General features: G+C 48.5%; 1 protein-coding gene across 1 annotated transcript; it reads left to right on the forward strand.

Moving 5' to 3' along the window:
• The first annotated feature begins 460 nt into the window (after positions 1–460).
• Positions 461–22695, forward strand: LOC146184932 (uncharacterized). The gene is made up of 3 exons (XM_084605844.1): positions 461–707; positions 13054–13899; positions 22655–22695. Exons 1-3 carry the CDS (start codon positions 461–463, stop codon positions 22693–22695), a joined length of 1134 nt encoding a protein of 377 aa, XP_084461970.1.
• Positions 22696–23730: the final 1035 nt, after the last annotated feature.

The following is a 23730-nucleotide window of genomic DNA, read 5'->3' on the forward strand; positions in this document are numbered from 1 at the left end:
CAACCGTCCGAGTCTTTGGGATCACAGGATTTCTGGAGATTCGAGGAGGAGGCCCCATGGATGAAACGAGCCTCGGCTGATCTCTAGACACGTTGAAGGAGGAGTCGGACACGAACGCATGGTGAAGTGCCGGAGTTCGCTTCCACCATCCACCGGTGCGAAGGACTTTCACTGCAGTGCACGGACCAAGCGGACTTTCTGTGCCGCCATCGTGCGAAATCGCCTCCGGAGGGAGAGTACGTTTCCGAACGCGCATAACCAGGTCGGCGTTAATCGCTGACTGAGTGTGATCTTCCTGGTATTTACACAGCTCCGAGGCGCACTGACCGGCTCACGTCTCTGCCACAGAGTGTGTATGAGTGGCTGGGTGCTTCCAGCAGCACTTTCAGCGCTAGCAACAGCCCTTCGAGTTTGCTCATCCGAATAGGCAGCTGCCCTCGGCGGATAGAAAGCGCTGGAGATGCCTTCGTCGTCGTTGTCAAACGTCCGGCGTCTTCCTCCGCCTCCGTCTAGTGCATCGTCGGTGGACCAGGCCAGCCGTCGACGCCGACGCCAGCACCGGGTGTCGTGGAGTGACCAGCAGAGTGGTGGTAATACTTTGGCCCTTCCGGATGGTTTGCTACGCGAGCGGTCGGCCAGCCTGGTCAGCTATGCCGAGGTGGACAGTGTGGCTAGTTCCGCCACGAGTTCCATGTACTTCACGGCAGGTGAGTTAGCGTGTGCGATTGGTGCGCTAACCCCAGTTACTACGCTTGTAGAGTGCAGCGTCACGTAGGCTTCTATCTTGAAAGGAAAAGGAATAAGCTTCAGGGATATCACAAGGGTTCATAAACTGCGAGGAGAGAACCAAAACAATAAGGGTGTAGGAGGCGTAATATGTTAGCACCAGAGCTCGAAACAGGGTTACCACATACAAGTATCAGAGGCCAATTTCTAAATGGCCATGCATTTGCAGTATTTTGCTCGAACTTACGCCGCATATGTGAAGTCGGAAGTAGAGAAGACGCAAAAGGAATGGTTCGTTCTTCCCATGTCCTACCTAAAGTAAATAAATAAAAGTGTCTGCATAACCTTTCCAGCTGAACTCGGTGTAAAATCATTCAGGTTATTTTTTTTTGTCGTCCATTTTCTGCATCCCCATTCATCGCTTGCTCCAATTTCTTATTAGAACAGTGGCAGTTCCGATAAAGGCGCACATGCGCTGCTTTCACAAGCAAGTACGACACAAAAATATCATCCCCTAACCTTACTTCCAGAGAAACTCTCTCGCCGTCATCCCAGCGCAGTGTTTTAAGATATCTTACGTGATTGCAATAAAATCTGCCTTTCTGCAGAACGCATATATGAGACGTGACCAAGCTGCACCTGTACTCTTTTTTCCTTTCTTTTTTTTTTTTTTTGGAGTGTCTGTCGATTTTGAAAGCTAGAAGTTTCTTCTTAGCTTGTGTGTATCGAGATTTGCAGTTATTCATACTCATCTTGCAGCAGCCTTTCGAAACTTGTTTTGCGAAGCACTCGAAGTGATCAACTTCGCGTTACGTTTTTGATATACATTCACATTTTTAGCCGTAACATGTTTTTGTATCCTTCTAGATTTCTCCGCCCTTCAATTCTTCTTCAGCATATACTGTCCGCATATATGCCGATACGCGAAGCCATCAAGACGCCGCTCGAGACTTTTCTCGATGTGCACACATTAGTATACTAGTGCTAGCGGAGGTATCTAACGTGGCCGATTTTCCCCCCGCTTTGATAGCGAAATAATTTAGATTCCTAGTGATAACGGACGTGTGTGGCGTAGACGATATTTCCTCCTTGGAAGCAAAAGAAGTTTGATAATGAAATATGCAGTTGTGACTGTCCGATGGCGCGGTTTGAGACTAAATTCAAGTGTTTATTGTAATTTGAGAGAGCCTCAAACACCTTAACAGTACGCTTCCTCGTCACACGGTCTTAGCTGGCAAAGACGGTGACATCATCACAAGCCAGACATGCTTTGCTGTAAAGAATATGCAGTGGGGGTAACAACTCATGGTTAAGTGGTGAATCGAGTTTCTATCCCAAGGTAGGGAAAACCGCTCCACCACAGAAAGACCTGTAAAATTCAGCAAATTCATAAATCGAAGACTTGTCACTTGTCGACCGCATGAGCAACGACATCATCAACCGTGTGTTTTAGTTTCCCATGCACAAAGCGTGGTGGGCTACATGGCGCTGCGTTAGCCGCATGGACATGACATTTGAAGAAACTGGGGTCGTGGACGTAACCAAGCTGTCGACACAGCTTTTACCCGTTGATTATTTTTATAATGCGTTCTTCTGTGAATGAATAAATAATGAAATTGAATTGAACTCGTGATATTTCAGTAGTGATCAGGCTTTTTTTTTCCCCGTGATGATGCAGCCAACATACACAAAAAATATTTACGGCATTGGCTTAGGATCATACGTGCCAGAGCTCTTAACCGATTTGCTCTTGCTTCGGCGTGTGTATCGAGGGATGGCGCTTGCAGAAGCGCCTTCCTGGGACTGATGTAAATCAGCAATCATGGGAGTCCGTTATCTCGCATCTTCACGCATCGTCAAAATGTATACCGTCGAGCGGTGGAGCTCACGAATACATGCTCGTATGATCTGTAAGCGTGTCTTGCAAACTAAACAATCATATTTATCTCGGTTTTGGGCAGCGGAGGTACTCTGCCTCACATTCGTACACAATTCACAGATCCAGCTCAAATACGCAAAGTGCTGATTCTCAGTTTTCATATTTTGTTAATTACGTTTGTGTAATCCTATTACGCCATCGCAGAAAAATGAAGATGGGCACCTGTAGTAACAGAGGCGATAAATGAATGCGCGTTTATAAGAGAGAAACCGTTGTTGCGGTGAGCCAAGTTTTACGAGCGTTAGCCGCCAGCAGCAGTCACTGCTGCTGGTTTGACATTTGCTCGCTTCCGCGCTTGGTAAGCTTCTCGACAATGGGCTAGTCTGGCCTCTCGTTCTTCGATGGTCTCGGTAGCCTTTCTGGCACGGCTGCGGTCTCTGGCTGTGGCAAGATGGCATATGTCTATAGCCTATTTACCTCACTTAAATGAAGGAGCGGAGCAGAAATTCATAAATAAGACTATGTTCAGTGTACACAGCCAATATTTTTCAGTTGTAACTTGGTGAAAACGATAATGTTTACTGCACAGAGCGACCGTGTAGATCAGTTTTACACAAGCCGTGATCGGCTGCGGTGATAACGTAGCGAATCTTGCGCCCGGGCACGATGATGAAGCCTACGATGATTGCTGCAGAGCGCGCGCTGAAACATGTGGATAACTAGCTATAGCTATCCACACACACACACACACACACACACACACACACACACACACACACACACACACACACACACACACACACACACACACACACACACACACACACACACACACACACACACACACACACACACACACACACACACACACACACACACACACACACACACACACACACACACACACACACACACACACACACACAAGTGCGCGCACGCACACACCTACAGATAGATAGACAGACAGACAGACAGACAGATAGATAGACAGACAGATAGATAGATAGATAGATAGATAGATAGATAGATAGATAGATAGATAGATAGATAGATAGATAGATAGATAGATAGATAGATAGATAGATAGATAGATAGATAGACAGACAGACAGACAGACAGACAGACAGACAGACAGACAGACAGACAGACAGACAGACAGACAGACAGACAGACAGACAGACAGACAGACAGACAGACAGACAGATAGATAGATAGATAGATAGATAGATAGATAGATAGATAGATAGATAGATAGATAGATAGATAGATAGATAGATAGATAGATAGATAGATAGATAGGTAGGTAGGTAGGTAGGTAGGTAGGTAGGTAGGTAGGTAGGTAGGTAGGTAGGTAGGTAGGTAGGTAGGTAGATAGATAGATAGATAGATAGATAGATAGATAGATAGATAGATAGATAGATAGATAGATAGATAGATAGATAGATAGATAGATAGATAGATAGATAGATAGATAGATAGATAGATAGATAGATAGATAGATAGATAGATAGATAGATAGATAGATAGATAGATAGATAGATAGATAGATAGATAGATAGATAGATAGATAGATAGATAGATAGATAGATAGATAGATAGATAGATAGATAGATAGATAGATAGATAGATAGATAGATAGATAGATAGATAGATAGATAGATAGATAGATAGATAGATAGATAGATAGATAGATAGATAGATAGATAGATAGATAGATAGATAGATAGATAGATAGATAGATAGATAGATAGATAGATAGATAGATAGATAGATAGATAGATAGATAGATAGATAGATAGATAGATAGATAGATAGATAGATAGATAGATAGATAGATAGATAGATAGATAGATAGATAGATAGATAGATAGATAGATAGATAGATAGATAGATAGATAGATAGATAGATAGATAGATAGATAGATAGATAGATAGATAGATAGATAGATAGATAGATAGATAGATAGATAGATAGATAGATAGATAGATAGATAGATAGATAGATAGATAGATAGATAGATAGATAGATAGATAGATAGATAGATAGATAGATAGATAGATAGATAGATAGATAGATAGATAGATAGATAGATAGATAGATAGATAGATAGATAGATAGATAGATAGATAGATAGATAGATAGATAGATAGATACCCATATACCCTTTACAGATAGACCTAGACAGAAAAAGTAGAAAGGTAGGCTTGAAAATCAATATGCAGAAGACTAAGGTAATGTTCAGCAGCCTCGGGAAGGAACAGCAGTTTACATTAGGTAGCGAAATACTGGAAGTAGTAGGCGAATATGTCTACTTAGGACAAGTAGTAACCGCAGATCCGGACCATGAAAAGGAAATAACAAGAATAAGATTGGGATGGAGCGCATTTGGCAAGCACTCGCAGATTATGACTAGCAGCTTACCGGTATCGCTCAAGAGGAAAGTATACAACAGTTGCATCTTGCCTGTACTCACCTATGAGGCTGAAACATGGAGGCTAACCAAGAGAGTTCTACTTAAGTTGAGGACAACCCAGAGGACTATGGAACGAAAAATGGTAGGGGTAACATTAAGAGATAGAAAGCGTGCAGAGTGGGTCAGAGAAATAACTCAAGTTACCGACATTCTAGTGGAAATTAAGAAGAAGAAATGGACATGGGCAGGACATGTAGTGCGAAGAGAGGATAACCGATGGTCGCTGAGGGTAACAAACTGGATTCCAAGGGAAGGAAAGCGTAGCAGGGGGCGGCAGAAAGTTAGGTGGGCGGATGAGATTAAGCAGTTCGCAGGGATCAAGTGGATGCAGCCAGCACAGAACCGGGTTAAGTGGATAAATATGGGAGAAGCCTTCGCCCTGCAGTGGGTATAATCAGGCTGATGATGATGATGATACCCTTTGTAACGGGCAGGCATAGTGTGTGCCCAGGCATATGTAGAAAAATTTTTAAAAAAAGATAGAGACAACATTAAAAAAGAAAAGAAAGAAACAAGGGGGAGCGGCAGGCGATAAGTAACTCGTACTTCACCAAGCTTCAGCCCCTAAGCTTGGCGCCGTTACATACCCGGCCGCGGCGGCCGTTTTTCGATGGAGGCGAAAATCAAGTCGCCCCTGTGCTGTGCAATGCCTGTACGTTAAAGAACCCCAGGTGGTAAAATTTTGCGGAGCCATCTATTACGGCGTCTCTCATAGCCTGAGTCGCTTCGGGATGTAAAGCCCCACAAAACAACCCAAACCAATATTCCGCCATTCAGTCAGTCGAAGTTTAGTGCATTGCATGCACTGCACCCTTATTCCGATGGTTCCCGCCCTCGTCACTCACTTGAGGGTCGTGGAACCCGAGCGCAGGCGAAAAGGCGGTGCCATCTGATAGGTGCAGATGGAGTCTCTGTCAAGACACCCCAAGATGGTTAGCGTTCTCCTCCGCATCGCCACACGCATGGTCTCTCGCTTCCTTCACCTCCTGTGTTGCATCGAAGCGGCGGTTACACGCCAATGCTCGGAACGCACCAGCACGAGCCTCAAGGAACAATTCACGCCAGGGCCATTATATTTCTTCAGTGCCGATAGCTGCCTCGTAGGTCCGGTATAGAGAGAGTGTTGTCTTATCAACGAGCGCTTTCAGACATTGCGCACCTCCTTCTTCCCAGGCATGTAAACGTGCTGCCTATTTTCATGTCAGTGTCGATGGAATAAAGCAGATGGATGGATGGATGGATGGATGGATGGATGGATGGATGGATGGATGGATGGATGGATGGATGGATGGATGGATGGATGGATGGATGGATGGATGGACGGACGGACGGACGGACGGACGGACGGACGGACGGACGGACGGACGGACGGACGGATGGATGGATGGATGGATGGATGGATGGATGGATGGATGGATGGATGGATGGATGGATGGATGGATGGATGGATGGATGGATGGATGGATGGATGGATGGATGGATGGATGGATGGATATGGATGGATGGATGGAATTAGGAGCGTCCCCTTTGAAACGGGGTGGTAGCAGTTGCTATCGTCTTCGTGTTTCCTCTATATCTCATTGTTTTAGATCAGTTAACTATACCATCATTCTATTTATTGAATTTTTGTTTCTACATTACTAACATTATGTTACTTTTCTGCTTTTAAGCCGCCAATCTCCCAATCATTTTTTTCTAACTTCCACTGCTAGTTCATTCACCCGGCCATAGGCATCTCTAAACCTCAGGGCCTCAGAAGAGTGCCTGCGCCTGCATCGATGTGGCGCCATCTGTGGAACGCAGGAGGTACTAGGCCCAGGAATAATGCGAAATAACGCGAACCTCGCAAATGAACACTGTAGAGCTAACGCTCTAAACGGGCAAAGATAGAGCCTATAGGACACGAACAATATGCATGTAAACATATATCAATGCCACTTACGCCAATCGCTGAGAAGGCCACGACAGTACCGGTCCATAACAAAAAAAAAAAAAAAACATATTTGGTGTGCAATAGTTTGATGGAAAGAAAGAGGCCTGAACTGAATCCCAGTGTCTAAAGTGTCGAAGTGTCGAGAGCTCTCTGCTCAAACATAGTTATTCTGTCATATGCGATTTAATTTCACAACAAAAACAAATGGCGAGATAAGATGATGAAAAAGAGATGCAAAGCGCAATACTGAGACATTTTCACGCGGAATACGAATATCCTTTTCAAGCTTGACCTCTTGATAGACCCCGTATGCATTTACGTCGATTCTTACTCACGTGCAAGCTTTTGTCGGCTGCCAGATACTATCTGATAAAAGCCGCGTTTTCCGTCCTGATGTCAACAATGCCGTATACGCAGCGTAAAATTGGATGAGCTGTTTGCTGACAAAACAGTTTGTTCTGTCGGGCCTCTCTCCTCCGTTCCGAGACAGCGTGGTGCCGTGCATACGAACAGAATCATTCTCGCGCTTATCCTGTCAGCTTGTTCTCAGAAATCGCAAAGGCAAGGTGGACGACAGGTGCAGGCCGCTTTCCGTTAGCCGCTTCCGTTGATACCTTCGTTTTCTTGCCCACTTCAGCGGCGCTGATAAGAGTAGGAGCCTGAAATGATAAGAGTACCTCCTCTGAACAAGAAGGAATACGTGCGGTTTCGCGCTGACTTACGCAAATCGCGCGTGCATCTAGACGCCTCTGTTATCCCCCTTCCTCTCAACTCTGTATTACGCGGTCGGCGCCGGCCGGATGATGAATACTGCGCAGCATGCGTTATCGTCCCCTTACACTAATCTTGTCCAAGTTACGTACACAGCAGGCAACGGAAACAGCTAATTTTTTTTGCGGCGAGCGACACCGTTACACTGCTTGGGAGCTCTGTAGTCGGGTTCTCGGAAAAAGAAATTGGACAATGCAAAATATGCTCCAGTAGAAACAGTTCCAGTGCAGTGTTCTTTGCATGTAAAACAAAAATGTCGAAAGAGTGCTAGGATTGGCTTTAGCGTATAAACGCATCAGTGCACATTTGAGGTCCGAGAACATTACATCAGGGGAGCTGATCACAGGCAGGTGATCTGCGAGCTCAGAGGTAGACATCCTGAGACCACAAGTCTGTTTTCAAGCGCGCCCCTACAGCGTCATCGTCATCAGTCAACACTGTCCCTTTATGGGTCTCCATAAATCTCAAGTAACCCCCCCCTCCCCCCCCTCCCCTTGCCAGAAAAGTCCCATAGTCCCTGTTCGCACTACATAAGCAAGCTAGAGTACGAATTGCAGTGTCTGAAGCGGTCGACATGCACGGTCTCGATGCGGGATTAGTAGGCGGGAACTTCGGACACAGCAGCTGTACAATGCAATATGTCACAGCGATAATAGGACATACAACCATACAACGTAGGCCATACACCATGTATGGCCTACGTGGAGGAACGGGACAGATAGCGAGCCAATCACGTAACAATCACATGAACGGTGGCCCATTTGTACCCGACAGACTTAGTCAGTTAAAAAAAAAGTAATAACAATAATAATAATAATAATAATAATAATAATAATAATAATAATAATAATAATAATAATAATAATAATAATAATAATAATAATAATAATAATAATAATAATAATAATAATAATAATAATAATAATAATAATAATAATAATAATAATAATATTCCTTTAGCCAGCGAATGGTGTTTAGTGTAGATACTCAGAGATGCGTTCGCTAACATCCTGCTTTAGTTACCCATACGTTAAGCCGACATTTGTGATAAAGCTGCTGAAATAAAAACCCATCTTAATATATCGTCTCAATGTTCAATGGATAAAGCGATCCAAGCCGTCAGGGAGCTCTTCGAGCTCAACAGGAAGTACGAAAGAAGGACAACAAAAAAAGCACATCGATTTGTAAATTTCATTGGGGCCCCCTTTCATCGTCCCGTCCCTGCACTGTTTCGTTCTTGTGATCTGCCGAGATTTTAACTAGCTAGAGAGTGATGTTAATAGCTCCATGCCATAGGAATAAAAATAGCAGAATTTAGTGCAGTATACGCTGGCATGCACGCAGATAAGAAAGACTTGTTGCAAGCAAGAAACATCGTGGTCAGATTAAACCTCCGTGTTATCCCGATCAATAAATCACAACACCATTGCTCTCTAAAGAGAATACGGCTGCTGAGAAGGGAACCGGCTGACGGCTGCTGTGTTAAAACTCCAAACTTGCTGGTATACTAAAACTGAAAATCTGCTGTTATTTCCGCTCAGTTCTCAGCTTTAGAAATTATGACACGTCGTTGTATTGGTACAGATTTTTTACAAGCCTAACTGAAATCACGCTCTCTTCACGAGAGCTGAGTCAGCTGCTCTGCAGGAAGAGAGCCATCGGAAGCGGAGCCGTTATTTCAACACTGCGGCGGCGAAGCTGCGGCAGATGGAAGTAATTGGCTGCGAGAAACACAAGTTTGTGAGTCACTATACTGAGCCACCGGGAGAGCTAGTAGGCACTGTTACACAGTCCTTATGAGCTACATCCATTTATCAGTGCTGCTCAGCTGCTCCATTCGACCGGCTTGTGTGACGTGTTTAATTTCTTCCATATTTCCTTTTTTTCCTTTAGCCGGATGCCATATCTTTGTGCTCTCGGGTGCATCTTTTGCCATTTTTTTTTTCTTTGTGCGCAGTCGCCTTCTTATGAGGCTAAAGCGTCAACAGCTTTAGTTTTCCAGCTTGCGTAGGCATTGTCAGTGCATCTTGCGTCATCAATCACCGCTTGTCAGCAGCATTGAAGGGCGCCGCTACTTTTCTTGCGCCTCACCAACAGAAAGTTGCCCCGCTCTTTCTCTCCGCATATTCAGCAAGAAACGTCAGCAGTGGACAAGGAGAGCTTTCCGGGTACGCCTCTAACTCATCCTGTCACTCAGGCACCTGCATGTGTCCTTGCAGTGCTTTATTCCATTCTTTATCTTACGTCTTCTTCCTGATTGCAAACTTGCTTTTCAAAGGGTGTGCCTCTGCAGACTGTGGATTCCCGTACGCACCTCTCATTCCTGGGGAGCGCGTGCTGTTTCACGGGTTGCAGCCTGCCGGGCTGCAGTAGAGCAGACAAATATGCATAGGCCATAAAAACATCAGAGCAGACCCATCAAACAAATTGGTCAGTTTATCAGGAATCGATAGCTATGCCCCGGGGAGGGGGGGTTCTTGTCAGACGGCTCAGTCGTCGCCGTTGCAAAAGTTCCCTTATACCACTTTGAAAATGTATGTTACCCATTTCGAGGGATAAGTGTCTTCGACAATGCGCTCTGAACAAATCAGGAGGAATATAGAACCAAGGATGTAATTGCAGCACCATCGGTAGATGCGTCTTGCCGCTCTTTTCAGTCGTCGTGGCGTTACGTAACATTCTCATCCACAGATAATTTGGACATGACTCCTAAAAGTCAGCAATTGCTGTCGCTGCTGTCGTGGTCTTCACATAAGCAATGTAGCTTTGCTCATCTCGTCGGGTATGACAAAAACCATCGCGCTGTCAACGTGTATAACTTATGCTACTTCAAACCGGGCTGGAAGCCAGTGGTCACTGACCGATTTATGGCAGGGGTTTTGCCGTACCTTACCGCCGATCAGCATATCTTGTGAAGTTTCCGGTGTTTTTGCAGCAGCCACGGAGTGATAGCAGTGCAAACGACAATGCATGCGGGTAAGGCTTGAGGTTAGGAAGCAGAGATGAAGGCGACCGCCACAGCGGAAGGGAACACCTGTGCTGCGAGGGAAGCGACAACCTCGAAGCCGATAGTGTTCATAGATATGAGCCTGCCCTCCAGAACCTGGCTCGCAAAGTGAGGATCGCGGTCCCGAAACGCCAACCATTTGCTTGCTGTGGGTTGTTCCGCTAAGATAACATTATAGCAGAAGATTCTACTAGCCTTGGAATATGGCTCAACTCGACGGTGGGTCCGTGGCGGAACTGACGAGCGGCAGGGGCGACGCAGCAAATCAGTTTAAGACGGAGACGAATAACGAAGAAGACTTTCGTGATTTCATACTACTCTTACGCACAGCTTGTTCAGCGAACTGATTGAAAAATTTGAGGGGACACTTTAACCCCACCGGTAAGAGTATGGTGCAACAGCGTTTATGGCTTCCGTTTGTGACTCTCCTTGAGGACATTTTCTTGGCGTGCATGAAACTTGTTAGTTGCTTAATTACCTGTCCTTCAATTAGTTCCTCATTCGTACTCCTTAGCAACATTTGTATGTGAAAGGCCACACGACGTAGATATAAAGACATGCTTTATAGCCAAGCTGTCCGTGGACTACAGCGGCAGCGTGTCCTGGAAGGCCATGCATGTTCCTCATCTCTGCCTCCCAAAGGAGAGGCCGCAGCTGGCATATCCTGCCAAATGTGTCAGGTCATCTGGTCGCGCGATGTCAGATGACCCTACTACCAATTAGTGCCCGGCCATACCTTTGCTAGCCACCGACTACAGCTTTACTGAGCCGTACCCTTCATATTTAGTTCCCAAAGGTGACTCCTAGAAAGCGTTCGCGTTCTTCATTTCTGAAGAACGGGGCCTTTAATGTAATCGCGTCAAAAATCGCAAAACAAATTGCGCGTTGCGGTGTGGCTCTCAGACGATGCACTGATATGCTGTCGAGTGAATCTGTAGTCAGCCCTCTCTCTGAATTGCTAGGTTGCCGTGAGTCAGTGAGAAATGGCACTGAAGGAAGGAATGACAAAATACATACCCAGTGAGTGCGGTGAGCAGACCGCAAACAAGGTTTTGTGAACGTTTCGTATGTGGATCCTGAGACCGTTAGGGACGCTTAGAGATCGCCTCAAAATGTTGTGCAACCTGCTATATAGGCACGACAAGACGGTCCACGATGTTATAAAGTCTGAAAGTCCACGATCTGAAGTCAGCAAGCGTCGTATCTGCGTTTATAGGAAGGTTGCCTTGCTCTCGGTGGATGTGTTGAGTTCAGCGCTGTTCCTTACTTAAAGAAACTGTTAAAAACGGCAGATTTTTTTTACTGCGTTTCAGACCAGCTGGTTTGCTATATGCACACACAAAAAAAAAAAAGAGAATTGAGCAGAGAAGGAAGGAGAGAGAGGTAAAAAAAATCGATAAGAAAGAATGAAAAGAAATATGGGTCTGGTATGAGCTCAATAAACTTTATTCGAATGATATACTCAGATATCAGAACACAATCCCCAGTGGTCTGAATTTTTAAACAACACTGAAGCACGGAGGGCTGTTTCGACAGGCAGATTTATAAGCACAACGGCTTTGGCAAGGTGACCGAGAGAAGCTTGTTTGTTATAGCGCAAAAGCTCCCAGAGATAACGATTTGATATCCTTGTCACCGGTTGGCTACATTTTTCTTTTGCTCTCTTCGAACTCGAGGTGTCTATGTATCAGCTGAGCTTGTAAATGCAGGCTGACGGGCCATAACGCTAAGCTAAAATAATGCCGTTGAGGGGGACACGGAAAGCTAGAGTATCTAAAGAAGGTGCGTGCATGGACACCGCATATAGTTGTAGAAGTCCTAACTTCGGTGTCATTCAATGTATTGACTGGAATTATTGCAAACATGTTATTTAACCTAAGATCTGGTCTGCACAAGTTGACGAAACGTGTCTGACTTTCTTGGTGCCAGCCTTTTAGTTTGATGCCTGCTGCTCAACTGACAGATGATGCCGCTGCCATGCGACAACACCTACTTCCGTCATGGCCGAAAATGACAAATGACAAATGCTAACAAGCATACTGTTGGCTAAATCAGGCTGATATCACTGTCTGCACATTATTTTTTGTTACTTTTGAGCAGCCTCACTATAGTATAATGTAGCGTGTGCAACAGCAGCCGCTAGGCGGCTGCTCATCGAGAGTCTCGTGCGCGGACTCGAAGAAGTGCCCCGTGGCGTTCGAGAAGAAGCTGAAGTTAGCTGCCGTCTCTCGGTGCTCCGACCCTGTTCTTCTGCGCTTGCTAGCTCAACCCCCCATTAAAACCCAACCTTCTGGTTACGGGCCTAAACGGCTACGTGACACTGGTGGAGGTGAGGCCTTGAACTACATGTCTCGGGCCTCTCGCAGCCGCTCATCGAGTCCCAACCGGCTTCCGCTTGTATCTACACCCGTTCATCGCTGCAGCCGTCGCCTCCGGGGTCTGGCGCCGGAATTCGCTCCTTTACCTGAACCGACGCCAGCTGACCAGCAGTTAGAGACTTCTGCAATGGACCAGGCAAGTCAGCATCAGTTGCTGCTTCACCAGCCTCGTACGCCCCCCAGTTTCCATGGTGGTACTGGGGAAGATGTCGACGACTGGATCGACCAGTTCGAGCGAGTGGCGCAATTTAATCAGTGGAACCCGGCTCAGAAGCTGCGCAATGTATATTTCGCGCTTGAAGACTGTGCTAAAACGTGGTATGAAAATAGGGAGGCCAGTCTTCAAAACTGGGATTCCTTTCGCCAGCAGCTGCGGGAAACCTTTGCCAACCACGACCGCCGTGATCGCGCACGCCGCCTCCTAGAAGCCCGTGTGCAACTGCCTAACGAAAGTGTGGCTATGTTCGCCAAGGACGTGACGCGTCTTTGCCGACGGGCTGATCCCGACATGACGGAATCAGCGAAGTTGCGCCACCTGATGCAGGGCGTAAAAGAACCCCTCTTCGCTGGTCTGGTTCGGAGTCCACCTCAAACCGTCGCGGACTTCATCAATGAAGCTACCCTCATTGAGCGAGCCCTGCAGCAAAGATACCGGCGCACGGAGTCTGCCTGTGGTCAGCCCTTCAGCAGTGTGGCCACATTGAACAGGTCCACTGACGATCGCTCTCTGCGTGAGTTGATCCGCGAGGTAGTTCGCGAGGAGCTCCTCAAGTTCAATCTTGGATCGCCTAACCCGACTGCCGTGGCTGTCACCGAAGCCGTGCGGGAAGAAATACGTCAGACATTGTCACCGCCTGAGTCACTGTCGGAGCCACGTTCTATGAACTACGCAGCGGCTCTTCGTCGGCCTGCAGTGCCTCCTGCGCAACAGCTTCGTTTCGAAGCACAGCCGCCGTCCATTTTGCAACCACCGTTCTACCAACCGTCCTACCAGCCGCCATCCCAGCAGAGCCTCGTCATGCAGCCGTCCGCTCCTCAGCCACTGTTCTACCAGCCGCCATCCCAGCAGAGCCCCCTCATGCAGCAACCGGTTCGGAAGGCAGACGTCTGGCGCACTCCTCGCCAACGGCCGCTGTGCTACCACTGCGGAGAACCCGGCCACTTGTACCGTCGTTGTCCATACCGGGAACTCGGTCTTCGGGGTTTTGCTCGTGATTCCCCGCGTCCCCGGGTCGGCGAACGCCCTCCAGAAATCGCAGAATATCTGGCAACCCGTGCAACCTCTTCGAGCGACAGTACACAGTCTTCTCCCGTGCGCTCCTCGTCACCCGGCCGCCGTGAGTTTAATCATGTGCCGAGGCGCCGGTCACCAAGCCCACACCGGGAAACTGAAGGCGGCGACCTCAGGGGGGCAGGTTGCTGACGAACGGAATCGATGTCCCGAAGACCCTCCCGTGACGACTCAGCCCGATGCTGTGACTACGATGCCTCCGCCGCCCCGTGAACACGAAACTCCCAGTCAACCTCAAGCCGATCACGTTGTTAGCGCCGACCTTTCCGTTCTCGTCGACGGACACCCAGTAACCGCTTTGGTAGATACCGGAGCAGACTTTTCAATAATAAGCAAGAATTTCGCAGATCGGCTCTCCAAGGTTAAAACTGAATGGCTGGGGCCGCAAATTCGTACTGCTGGCGGTCGCCTTATGACGCCGATCGGACGATGCACTGCCCGAGTAACCATCGCTGATTCAGCCTTTGTAGCCGTTTTTGTTATACTGCCGCACTGCTGCAAGGACCTCATACTCGGCATGGACTTTTTACGTGAGCATGGAGCCATTATTAATGTTCCTCGCCGAACTGTCACGTTTTCGACGCCTGCAACGACGACCGCTGACTCCGAACGACGCCACGCACCTTTACGCATCGTTGACGCGGATGTATCTATGCCGCCACGTTCGTCTGCTCTCGTCACAGTCAGGTGCGACGACCAGTCCTGTGCTGCCGGCGTCGCCGAACAGAACACAGAGCTTCTGTTGCATCATGGAGTCTGTGTTGCACGCGGTATAGTTCATCTGACTAATGGTCTAGCTCACGTGCTGATTACGAACTTCGGGAACGAACGGCAACGCATCGCTAAAGGCACCACGGTAGCCTACTTTGAAGGTGTCGTAGAAGCAGCCCACGACTGCTTTGTTCTTGAGACCAACACGTCTGCAAGCCAAACGCCCAACTTCGACCCTGATGTGAATCCCGCTCTATCACCGGCAGAGAAGGACAGACTCGTCGGGCTACTCTTTCAGTTTCAAGACTGTTTCTCATCCGCCTCCGCGGTTAAACAGACGCCCTTGACCAAGCACCGCATAATAACCGACGACCGCACCCGACCAGTCCGACAGAACCCCTACCGAGTGTCACCGCGGGAACGCGAAGTCATTGCTCAACAGGTAGACGAGATGTTAAATGACGGTGTCATACAACCATCGAGGAGTCCCTGGGCTTCACCTGTTGTCCTCGTTAAGAAGAAAGACGGAAGTTTAAGGTTCTGTGTGGACTACCGTAAGCTCAATCAAGTCACAAAAAAAGACGTCTACCCGCTGCCACGCATTGATGACTCATTAGACCGGTTGCGCCACGCACGCTACTTTTCATCGCTTGATCTTAAGAGCGGTTACTGGCAGATCGAAGTCGATGAACGTGATCGCGAGAAGACAGCGTTTGTCACGCCCGACGGACTTTATGAATTCAAAGTCTTACCTTTCGGATTGTGCTCCGCTCCAGCGACATTCCAGCGAATGATGGACGCAGTTCTATCTGGTCTTAAATGGCAGATGTGTCTAGTCTACCTGGACGACGTTGTTGTGTTTTCACCAACGTTCGAGGAACACCTCCAACGTCTCTCCGCTGTGCTACGGGCTATCAGATCTGCCGGCCTCACGTTAAAACCACAAAAATGTCACTTTGGCTACGAAGAGCTCCTGTTCTTGGGCCACGTCGTCAGCCATCGAGGAGTTCGTCCCGACCCCGCTAAAACAACAGCCGTCACCAAATTCTCTACTCCATGTAACAAGAAGACAGTTCGCCGTTTCTTGGGCCTCTGCGCCTATTACCGCAGGTTTATTGAAAACTTTTCGCGCATTGCCGCTCCGTTGACACGTCTCACCCGGGATGATGTCACCTTCACCTGGACGGACGAAGAGCAAAAGGCATTCGACGAGTTACGGCACCGCTTGCAGACAACACCTGTGCTTGCCCATTTCGATGCGAATGCCGAGACTCTGGTCCACACAGATGCAAGCAACGTGGGTCTAGGCGCTGTACTCGTCCAGTGGCAAGACGGTGCCGAGCGAGTTATCGCATACGCCAGCCGGACTTTGTCCCGTGCCGAATCGAACTATTCCACCACCGAAAAAGAATGTCTGGCTGTTGTATGGGCGGTGATGAAATTTCGACCCTATCTTTATGGCCGGCACTTTCGGGTTGTGAGTGACCATCACTCTTTGTGCTGGTTAACGAACTTGCGAGACCCCTCCGGACGCCTTGCACGATGGAGTTTACGGCTACAGGAGTTCGACATGACCATCGTGTATAAGTCTGGACGTCAGCACAACGACGCCGACTGCTTGTCCCGTTCACCTGTCGAGGCTGCGCGGGAAGACGAAGAACCAGACTTCCCCCTTATCGCAGCCGTCGACGCGCTCACTGTTTCGCAGCAGCAACGTGACGACCCGGCTCTCGCACCACTTATCAATTTTCTGGAAGCGCGCTCTACAGAAGTTCCCCGTCTTTTCGCCAGAACGCATTCATCGTTTTGCATGCGAAACAATGTTTTATACAAGATCAACTTCGCTCCAATGGGAAGAGATTACCTCCTCGTCGTACCAGAGTCTCTTCGTAGAAGAAATCTTACAGGCATGTCATGACGAGCCCACCGCGGGTCACCTGGGGTATGCTCAGACTCTGGCCCGAATTAAAAAGAGTTATTACTGGCCAAACCTTGCGGCCGCAGTACGACATTACGTGAGGACATGCCATGATTGCCAACAACGGAAAACACCGCCTGTGAAACCGGCCAGTTTACTGCATCCTGTTCAAGTGCCAAGATATCCATTCGAACAAGTTGGCATGGATCTGTTGGGTCCTTTTCCAATTTCTGATTCGGGCCACAGGTGGATAATTGTCGCTACAGATTACCTCACGCGTTACGCTGAAACGAAGGCTCTCCAGCACGGTACAGCAATCGAGGCAGCGAAATTTTTCATCGAACGCATAGTCCTCAGGCACGGTGCCCCGAGAGTTATAATAACGGACCGAGGCACTGCTTTCACTGCCAAGCTACTGGAATCTGTCATGCAGCTAAGCGGCACTACCCATCGCAGGTCAACAGCCTACCATCCACAAACTAATGGCTTGACAGAACGTCTGAACAAAACTCTCGCCGACATGATGTCCATGTACGTGGATGTTGAACATCGGTCTTGGGATGACGTCCTCCCGTACGTCACGTTCGCGTACAACACGGCGCAGCAGGAAACAACGCAAATGACGCCTTTCTCCTTATTGTATGGCCGTGAAGTTTCGACAATGCTCGAAGCCATGTTGCCCCACGACGGCCGTGACCTCGAAGTTGGCGCCGAGGAGTTCACTCAACGCGCAGAACAAGCGCGACAGCTGGCGAGGGCACGCATCCGGAACCAGCAAGGTCGAGACGCCCAGCGGTACGATCACCGCCACCGTGTAGTGACTTTCGAACCGGGCGACAGAGTGTGGCTCTGGACTCCGATTCGACGTCGGGGACTATCCGAAAAACTTCTGAAACAGTACTTTGGCCCATACAAAGTGCTCCGTCAGCTGAGCGACGTCACGTACGAAGTGCTTCCGGACGGCTTTTCTTCTACTCGTCGCCAGCAGAAATCCGAGGTTGTCCATGTCGTGCGCATGAAGCCGTACTTTTCGCGAGAAAATTAGCGCACCGCCTAACGAATGTTTCTTGCTTTATTTTTTTTTCCCTCTGCTTTCGAATTCATCAAGTTGACATTTATTTTTTTTTTAGATAGGGGGGTATTGTAGCGTGTGCAACAGCAGCCGCTAGGCGGCTGCTCATCGAGAGTCTCGTGCGCGGACTCGAAGAAGTGCCCCGTGGCGTTCGAGAAGAAGCTGAAGTTAGCTGCCGTCTCTCGGTGCTCCGACCCTGTTCTTCTGCGCCTGCTAGCTCAACCCCCCATTAAAACCCAACCTTCTGGTTACGGGCCTAAACGGCTACGTGACAATATATGTTGCAAGATTAGGTGGTCCCTCTATTACATGTTCATTAGCCTCGAGAGAAGGGTTGAAGTTTTGTCGAAGCAAAACTTGGAAAGGTTTCTGCACAAAGATTCTGCCAGTCGGTAGATATAATGTGCTTCTACTTTAATGGTTAACATACATACTATTGTAACGAGTACAAGGCAGCGATCACTGATCGGAACAGTTTCACGCGCTACACTCAGTTTCGTCCTCTTTGTCCTCTGTTCTTCTTTGTCCTCTTTTCAGAGAAGCATGCGGCATTACCCCCCCTCTTCGAAAGCGGCGACTCGACGCTGAGAGTGTCTTCAGATTATGCACACAGGAGAAGCAGGGAACACAAAGCTGCACACGCGCAAAAGATCACTGCCTCTCATAATACGGTTTCATCCGCACTACATGAACAGTTTCAGCACTTGAGTGCCGCCGTGTTGAAGGTCGTTGGCCCCGAGCAACAACTTCGTAAGTCACGTTACTAAGACGCCGAATGACCTCGTATGGCCCAAAGTAACGGCGAAGTAGTTTCTCGGAGAGTCCTCGACGGCGCACTGGTGTCCACATCCAAACAAGATCGCCAGGTTGGTAGTGAACGTCTCGGTGTCGGAGGTTGTACCGACTGGCATCGCGATGTTGTTGTTGTTGAATACGGCATCGTGCGAGCTGGCGCGCTTCTTCGGCCCGCTGTAGAAATATGTCGACGTCTGCATAGGCGTTGGTGACATCGTCGCCATGACTTATGGGTAGCATAGCGTCCAACATTGTGGTGACGGGACGACCGTAGACTAGCTGGAATGGCGCAAGACGCGTCGTCTCCTGTTCAGCCGTATTGTATGCAAAAGTTGCATACGGAAGGACTTCATCCCACGTGCGATGCTCAACGTCGACGTACATGGAAATCATGTCTGCAAGCGTTCTATTGAGGCGTTCAGTCAGTCCGTTTGTTTGCGGATGGTAAGCAGTAGTCCTACGATGACTTGTGCGGGTAAGACTGAAGAGAGCCTGCATTAGTTCAGCCGTAAAGGCTGTACTGCGGTCAGTGATAATAACCGATGGGGCACCGTGGCGCAGTACGATGGTCTTAAGAAAAAACTGGGCTACTTCTACAGCAGTTGCACGGGAAAGTGCCTGTGTCTCGGCGTATCGCGTTAAGTAGTCCGTCGCCACTACTATCCATCTGTGCCCTGATGCGGACGTTGGGAAAGGGCCCAGAAGATCCATGCCCACTTGCTGGAAAGGGGCTGTCGGCGGAGGTATCGGCTGAAGGAGCCCTGCAGGCTTCAGCGGAGGTGTCTTTCGCCGCTGGCAATCTCGGCATGTTCTCACGTAGTGCTGGACTGAAGGTAGCAACTTAGGCCAATAGTACTTTTGTCGAATGCGTGCTAATGTTCGGGTGACTCCTAAATGACCAGCCGAAGGCTCATCGTGGCATGCGTGCAAGATTTCTGGCCTGAGGTCGGACGGCACAACGAGCCGTCGCCTTCGAGGTCAGTCGCCAGAGTTCGGGCCTCTTTCCTGCACGCCTGTGGCCAACATGCATAGATCCAACACGAACATTGCTGCTAACGGACAGTCTTCACCCCATTTCGTCGTCCTCCAGTCTCGAACGCCACCGTCCTTCCATGGCGAGCTTTATGAGGACGCTGAAGACTGGCTGGACCAATTCGAACGGGTCGCCAATTACAACGGCTGAGATGAGCAAAGGAAGCTCTATAATGTATACTTTGCTCTCGAAGATTCAGCGCGGACGTGGTTCGTGAACCACGAAACGACACTATCAACATGGGACCTCTTTCGTCGCCAGCTGTTGGCGACCTACACCGCCAACGACCGAAGAGAGCGTGCGGAGTCGGCGCTGAAATCTCGTATCCAAGCCCCAAACGAGAGCATTGGAATGTTCTACGATGACATGATCCGCCTTTTTAGGCGTTCTGATCCAAATATGCCAGAAGAGACGAAAGTGCGCCACCTAATGCGCGGGGTGAAGCAAGAACTATTTGCTGGGCTTGTGCGCAATCCACCTGGCACGGCATCAGAGTTTCTAGCGGAGGCCACCACGATAGAACAAACATTTCGACACAGGGCTCAGCACTATAACCGTAACGTGTCCGCCATGTCACCGGTCGTCTACGGTTCCGGCTTCAACGGTTCTGATGATGCCCTAAGGGAGCTCATTCGATCTGTGGTCAGGGAAGAGCTGAGACATATTCAGCTACAGGGTCTAACATCGTCGTCGAGGCTCCCATCACTCGCGGAGGTCGTTCGCGAAGAAGTGAGGCAAGCCGTCGTCCCGGAAACGTCTGTGCGTGGTGTGCAGCCACCGCCACCGAGTGTGCCAACGTATGCGGCCGTGCTTCAGCAGCATAACCACGGTGATCCTCCAAGAGGGAACCCCACTGTGCTGCATCCAAACCAGCACCACAGTGGGTACGGCTCTCCCAGGGCCAGAGTGAACCCCCCTACTCTTGATCCAAGCCCACGCCATTCTCCTCTTCTAGCCGAAGCACGATTTCGAAGGACTGACGTCTGGCGTACCCCTGACAATCAGCCCCTTTGTTACCACTGTGGTGAGGCCGGTCACATGTTAAGGTTCTGTCCGTACCGCCGCGCCGGACTTCGTGGCTTCCATCCGCGTGCACGATGTCCTCGGAGTGGTGAACGACCACCCGAAATAGAGGAGTACCTGTCGACGCATACGAATCTTCCGGACGTCCCACAATACGGGTCCCGCGTCATTACCTCTTCCCGTTATCGTTCTCCAAGTCCACGGCCCTCTACATCCCGCACTAGCCGCTCGACGAGCCCCCGCTCCCCGAGGCTTCGGGAAAACTAGGAACAGCGACCTGCGGAGGTGAGGCCGCTGACGAGCGAAGTGCTGAACATCCTCCATCAAGCTTAGTACAAGATAACGGCTATCAGACGGCGACATGTAACGATGATCCTGAGTGCGCAGTTTCGGACATACCGGTTTCTATCGATGATTGTCTCATTACAGCTTTAGTTGATACGGGGGCGGACTATTCAGTTATGAGCAGTGGGTTAGCCAGGAAATTGAAGAAAGTTTTAACCGAATGGACTGGGCCTCAGATCCGCACTGCAGGGGGACACCTTATTACTCCGGCTGGAAGATGCGTTGCGAGAGTTGCAATTGACGGATTTGTTTATGTTTGCGACTTCGTTGTACTTACCCACTGTTCGCGAGACGTCATACTCGGCTTGGACTTCTTACAGGCTAATGGTGCGATAATTAATTTGAAAGAATCACGAGTGACATTTTCGCCGAGCCAAGCCATTGCGAGATCTAGCGTCGACGGTTCATCAACGTCCGCCTTACGTATTACAGCTGGTGACGTTACGGTCCCGCCACGGTGCAGCATTATGGTCTTAGTAGAAAGCGACTCACCATGCGACCGAGACGTACTGGCAGAGAGGAACGTGGGTTTGCTTCTTGAGAAAGGGATCTGCGCTGCAAGAGGACTTGTTCGCTTACGGGACGGTTGTGCGAAGCTCTGGATTACGAATTTCGGGACCGAGTTTCAGCACATTGCGAAAGGAACAGCCATCGCGTATGTTGCCGACTTTATTGGGCCAAGGAACATCTGTACTCTGGCGCCGCCGTCGCCAGCCAGATGTAATGCACCCGACATTCTATCAACTGTGGACATTAATGCCAATCTGTCGGTGGCTGAGCGGCGGCGACTCCTAGACCTCCTTCATGAATTTGCTGGATGCTTCGCAACGTCTTCGAAAGTTGGGCGTACCCCAGTAGCCAAACACCGCATTATGGTTGACGCGGAGACCAAGCCGATTTCCCAACACCCATACCGAGTGTCATCAACGGAACGAGAGGCTATTCGAAGACAGGTGCAGGAAATGCTTACCGATGACGTGGTACAGCCGTCTGCCAGCCCCTGGGCTTCGCCTGTAGTGTTGGTGAAGAAAAAAGACAACACCTTGCGTTTTTGCGTCGATTATCGTAAGTTAAATCAGGTAACGAAACGGGACGTATACCCGCTCCCACGTATCGACGACGCATTGGACCGGTTACGCAATGCCAAATATTTCTCGTCGCTTGACCTCAAGAATGGCTACTGGCAGATAGAAGTGGACGAAAGGGACAGAGAGAAAACAGCGTTCGTCACCCCCGACGGCCTTTATGAATTTAAAGTGCTTCCTTTCGGTCTCTGTTCTTCTTTGTCCTCTTTTCAGAGAGGCATGCGGCATTATCACTTTGGAGCAGTCAAGCATAACTGCTGTTTTTTTATCTTATTGCACCAAGTTAGAAACGTCCAGCTCTATCACTTTTAAATGCGAGACACCTGTGGAGTATTGAAAGATACCGCTAGAATATATTGACGGGAATAGCATAATCTTTCGATGCATCGAAAATTTTTGTTTTGAAATTTTATCATCCGGTTGCACATAAGGGTGCTGTAGAAAACGGATGGCATGCGTTTTCGACATAAGCGTCCAGGGAAAGGGAGGGGGGGGGGGGGTTAATCCGCGGACACAATAATCATTATAATGCAGTCTAATGATAAGGCTACAATTGCGTTAACCAAAACTTTTCGCTCAAAAAATGCGCTTGGCCAGGTTTTCTAAGTATATATAACGATCATTCAATCTTCGTTTATAGACCCTTTGTGTTGGGGTTCTTTTGGAAGAACACAAAGAATAAAAATTCAAGAGTGAATACGACAAAAGAAGTGCTATTCAACACAAAAAAAAATATAATACAAAACGAACATTGAAGAGCAGAAATCAAATATGACAAAATTTTCAGGCAACTAGGAACATGAAGTTGCATATAAAAGTATTGCGGCAATGAAATTAGGAAAAAAGGCTCTACAGGCATGCAAGAAAAGTGAAGCCAGAAAAGCGACAAATACGTGCAAGAACAAAAAATATATATACTAAAGTGACACAAAAGCCAAGAGGAAATGCGAAAAACTATAGAAGCGAGAGATAACTAAATGGACGGAAATAGAACATTTCTACGAATAATAAGAATTGGTTATAACGACCGAACATTCGCGATAACTATCTCGTGTTCAGTGGTCACCTCAGGCTCACAACAGGAAGATGGAGAAAATGAAATAAAGGATATAATAGCTGCAGTTACAAGGCTGTGAATTACTTTCGACGAAGGGGCTTCCTTAACGCACACTTCGCTAAAATTAAAGCAGAACAAAGACGGCACACAGAGGAGGGAGAAACGACAGAACATGCGCCATTTGCAACCAAACGCTTTACTGAACGCGCGTTTTCTTTTCACATCATATGCA

This window comes from Amblyomma maculatum, chromosome 6 (assembly GCF_055883805.1).
Source record: "Amblyomma maculatum isolate TAMU_Amacu chromosome 6, ASM5588380v1, whole genome shotgun sequence".
In the NCBI taxonomy this organism is placed as follows: Eukaryota; Metazoa; Arthropoda; class Arachnida; order Ixodida; family Ixodidae; genus Amblyomma; species Amblyomma maculatum.